General features: G+C 37.9%; 1 protein-coding gene across 1 annotated transcript in view; it reads right to left on the bottom strand.

Moving 5' to 3' along the window:
* Positions 1–569: 569 nt before the first annotated feature.
* eevs (2-epi-5-epi-valiolone synthase) overlaps positions 570–5099 on the bottom strand; it is a 5743-nt gene continuing 1213 nt past the window's right edge. Inside the window, exons 2-5 of the mRNA XM_035662456.1 lie at positions 2432–3065; positions 1867–2106; positions 1396–1648; positions 570–948 (exon numbers count right to left, since the gene is read on the bottom strand). Coding sequence (XP_035518349.1) covers positions 851–948; positions 1396–1648; positions 1867–2106; positions 2432–3065 — 1225 coding nt within the window. The 3' untranslated portion in view covers positions 570–850. The remainder of the gene's footprint in view (positions 949–1395; positions 1649–1866; positions 2107–2431; positions 3066–5099) is intronic.

The raw sequence follows: 5099 nt of genomic DNA, 5'->3' as shown, positions 1-5099 counted from the left end.
GACCTCTGGCACTGTCATAAGAATAAGGAACAACCTTGCCGACAGGTTCTTTGTTTACGCTGTTTCTCTTTTTCTTTTTTTTTCTTTTTTACTCAGATATGGAACAAAAGAATTTAAAGCTTTTAATAAGAAAAAAATCTGTAAATGTGTTTAACTATGTAAAGCTTGAAACATCAATAAACACATTTGTTAAAAAAAAAAAAAAAAAGTTCACCCTATGTACAGCTGTAATGAATGGGGGAATTTAGCTCCTCATCATGTTAGTGATAGGTCAGTGAAAAGAGCTAGAATTAAAATCAAAATACAATTCAATCTTATAGCTATTATGTTTTTTTCAGGAGCCAGCTGTTTTTTGGCAAACAAGCTCTTTGTTTATTTTTTTTTTTTATTAGTTTATTATTGTTTAAAAGCTGGAATAATATACATGCCATTGTAAATAAAGTTAATAAAAGTAGGAGGCCAACATGATGGACACTGTTTTTGATAAGCAGCAAAACTCTTTAATGCGGCATACGTACAAGTGCACTGACAGACATGATAGAAGTTAGCAAGCTGTTTATTACATATTTCAAAACAAAAATGTGTTAAACTGTTATGTAATTTGTTTTACAACATTTATAGACAATGCAGACAGTATCTGGTGTCAATAAATGATTAAGAACAATAGCAGTGCTAATACGATTAGGCCTACCCAGCATTTAGCCTTTATTGCCATATTGTAAAAATACAGTAGGTGCATGCTTTCAAGTTTTTTTCCCTAGTAACTTAAACAATGAATAGCTACAGTACATATACTTCCCTACAAAATGTAAACATTAAGTTGAGCTGATGCAATTGTGGAATAGGCAGGTTAAGGGTCACAGTTGCTGTCTGAGGAGATGCTCAGATCATTGCACCATTTTTCATAAGCTCTCTGCAGGATCTCACAAGATGTGTCATTCAAAATTTCTGCAATGAAAAAAAAGAGAGCAAAAAGAACACGCTTTATTTTCCATATATTATATCTGAATGAGTCTGAATAACATAAAACAGGAACAAATTCAAAAAAGACTTATACAAGCTAATCTGGTTCCAAATGTTTGTAGCGGCAGGACTTCCTTCATGTTTAGGCAACTAAGAGTGATAATTGCTCAACACGGTTGTAAATCTGCAATAGCCTAATAAATTCCACTTGCATTTGATGAACACCAAACTTGGCTTGGGTCAAAATAATTTTCTCACTTGCCTCTCAGGGCTTTTGTGAGCTTGGCAAAACCAAAAAAAAAGGCTCTCCAGAGAAAGCTAGTCTGAACAACAGATAAGAGTTTTTGTGGCTATGAAAAGAACATTATTACTTGCTACTGAACATACTTTAAACGTTCTTTTTAAGTACAGTCTCATTCTAGTGATTCTTACCTGCTTTCCCAAGACCAACAGGTAGAGGCATTCTTACCAGGCCTCCAGAATGCTTCACCCTTTCCTGCAGAGACCTCTGTATTAGCTCCTTGGTACATTCCTCATGCCAGACAGGCAGCTCCAAGCCCACCATGCAACTGATGATCCTTTGCTTTTCTTCTTCTGTCAATAGACCACTTTCTTTGGACACATAAACCATGTAAGACATATCAATGTTCACCGCCTCACCATGCAGCAGGGATGGGAGAACTTTCTGTATGAAAAAAGAAAAAAGTGAGATAATGTGAGGATGTGGCTATTTGTCATCAAAATTGGCAGAATATGTGAAAACCATAAACCACATAATATCTCACTTATGAACTAACATACAATACTATAAGTGTACAATAGCATGTATCAACAAAGGATGATTTAAATAGTGAGGTAATAGTAAGAAGTGCTAAGCTATAGCTGCCATGAGGGATAATTTACCATCTCTAATGCTGGGCTGATAAGGTGGCCAAAGTCCACAAGTCTGTTTAGATTATCCTCCCAAAGGTTTGGGGCAAGCTCCTCCAGCATGGTTGTGATGGCTATACGGGTTGATTGAGATGCAGCCTGTAAGCAGCTGAGCCCGTTTACACTGTTGTCAGCCTGGAATTTAGTGTCCAACAGCATACGGCCGTGTTTCTCAAGAAGCTCAAAGAGGCCTCTGTGTTTCATCAAGGCCATCTGCAAAGAAAAATATGTATAAAACTTACATGAGAAACCCAAACATAAAAAAAATACATCATCTCTCTGGGCCAATAAATGTATCAGGTTACTACTTCCCTTTCAAACTTCCCTTTGGTGACTCCTGAAAAAGTCTCTGTACTTTGAATAGCAGTCTGTGCCCTCAAGACTCACCGCTCTGCACTAGTTTGATTAAAATCAGGACCTTTATATTCATAAAAATGTTTATACTGTTATGAAGCCATCATGGTATTATCTGGTGATCTCCAGTATGTATCAGCTTTAAGGTAAATTTTCCACAACCAAGGACTTTAATGTACAATACCTTTAACATCTCTGCCAGCCCATTGGCAATGTGTCGTCGAGGAATGGTTTGTATGAAGGACAGATCAAGGAAGACAGCGGTGGGTGGAATGTAGGCACCCAACTTGTTCTTGCAGTTTGCAAAGTTAACCCCCGTCTTTGCCCCCACGCTGGCATCGATGTAGGAGAGCAGTGTGGTCGGGACCCTGATGTAAGGGGTGCGTCTTCTGTAGAGTGAGGCAGCCAGGCCCACTATGTCCAGGCATACCCCTCCACCTATGGCAATGATGGGCTCCGTGCGGCGGTCAAGGGAGAAGCTGTTGACCTCTTCTAGGATCTTCAAGGCCATTTCCATGGATTTATTCTCCTCAGTGGTGGGTAGAGCCATGATCTTGTACAGGACATTGTTGGCCTCCAAATAGTGAGTTAGCTTGGGCCCATAGATTTTGTAGACTTCTTGGTCAATGACTACAAAGCGTTTGATTGAATTGTTTGATTTTTTAAAGTCCTCCAGCTGCTGCGGGTCGCTGATGTGGCCCAGCAGGAGTGTGTTATTGATCGGGTCCAGCAAGTCCTGAGTCTCAGTCACCTTGTAGGTAAAGACGATGGGGCTGACCACTGTCCAAGTGGCGCCCTTTTCTGTGATGCTCTCATAGCTGCCACATAAAACACATAAAGACATATTTAATATAATTGCAATTATTATAGATGTTGTTTTAAAGTGTTTTTTCTGTTTTTCTCAACAGTACTCAACACACTAACATACTTTGTGTTAAAGATGTACAACCAATGACAGAGACATTGTTTCTAATTTCTGAAGACAAAACAGTGTCTTATGTATTTGTGATCAAAAATGACTTTTGGTGTAAAACAACAGAACACAGGCAGCTAAATCAACACTCAAATCAACATATGTGAATAAAAAAACTTATACTGCATAAAAAATGAAAACTTGGAATAAAGAATGAATTTAATAAATCTTTTAAAAGTGCCTGTCAGTGGTGGCTGTCAAACTGCAGCCAAATAAAATTGTCCATTGATTTCAGAAACCTATCCTCCATTTTGGCCAAACCTCACCAAGTCGTAAAGATACAACATCTGATATCAACAAGGCTCTTGTCTCTTCAGCATCAGTTAGACAGAGGCCCCATCTGCAGTTTCAAGGACCAAATTTAGCTAGTGAATATCTTACCACCACTAAGAGATTAAACGTCACTGCCTCCAAAACACCTTGTCCCTGTTTTGGCTAGAAGCATAATAAACAAGTTATTATCAGACCACTCTCTTCCTGAGGGAGCAAACATGGAAAATACTACAATATTCCTCTCCAAAACTCTGACCAACTAACTTTGTTATTAACTGAGGTCAAGACAGGGCTTTGCCTAATTTTAAATTTCCACTGTCACATGGAGAGGATAGAAATGAGGTGGTACTGCCATCCTAATGTCCACTTTTCTTTAACTTAACCTTAAAAACAATCCCAAGCAATTAAACATTAGTTCAGATATACAACAAAACACACAATCATCAGGTCAAAGTCAAAGCTATTTACTCTGTTTTACATTATACAGATTGCTGCCTTCCCCCAAGCCTGCTACATGTGTCCTTAAAGCTCTCTAAAGGTGTTAGGTTAATTTATAGCAGCATTTTTTTTATGTCTATTATTTCCCCTGAAGCCTGGCAATTTTCCCGCAGTTGCTCAATTAACAAAGTATAGGCTCATGAATAACTTCAGGCAAAATTTCAATCAAAATACTGGTTCTGAAATCCAAAGAAGCATCTCACACGTCTTGATAGCTTGTTTATTAATGTGATGATTAATGATTATATTGTTCAGCAACATATCCAAAAAGAAAAAGACGCAAATTAGCCATAATCAGCCTTATAGTTGCTCAAATTACGGTGTTAAACTTTTACTATCCAGTCAGTAGATTTACTGATTTCGCTCAAATACAGTAAGAACATAAATGCCCAGAATTATGTTTGAAAGTTGGACTTTTTGGTGAACAGCGTATTCAAGATGGTGCACCTGCTCAAAGTTGGTTGGGATTGTGCTCGCTGTGTCACTCACCAAATGAATTAATTTCTCACTCTCAGCTAAAAATCTCCCAGCCAAACCTGAAAAGGCCTATATATGCCAAGAAGCAAAACATGTATGTGCATGTTGACCAGAAACCATTCCAAGAATGCCAGCACGCATCAAACAATCAATGCCACACCTGCTGCTCTGTTTGCTCCTCGACTCATTCATGCTTGGGCCTCTGGCTGGCACCCAGGATCTCTTCAGCAAGGATTCAGAGGGATAAACTTCATCTGAATTGCTTTGGTTACGGTCATTTTACCATCTATTGTTAAAATCTGAAATTTGGATCTGTGCGTACTACTTTGACACCAAAGCAAACTCAAACTGCACTGCTAGATGCCACTAAATCCTACATAATGGTCCTTTAATTCAGCACAAAGCTGTATTCATGTCGACTTTTTAAATATACTATTTTAGAAACTATTTATTATAAACTGTATTCAGTTTACAATCTTTTTACCTCACTGTTTCAATCTTATTTTCATAAAAGCCCTTCTAGGGACCGGTGTTTCATGTTATCATCCGCTATAAATACTTGTATTATTTGTCTATATACTTTATCTATCTCTATCAAATAAACCATACATAGATAATTAACCACTGATCA

This window comes from Morone saxatilis, unplaced genomic scaffold, assembly GCF_004916995.1.
Source record: "Morone saxatilis isolate NCDOM2014 unplaced genomic scaffold, NCSU_SB_2.0 Contig18, whole genome shotgun sequence".
NCBI lineage: Eukaryota > Metazoa > Chordata > Actinopteri > Moronidae > Morone > Morone saxatilis.
The sequence above is the reverse complement of the archived record's forward strand: the minus strand, read 5'-3'. Positions and strand labels throughout refer to the sequence as shown.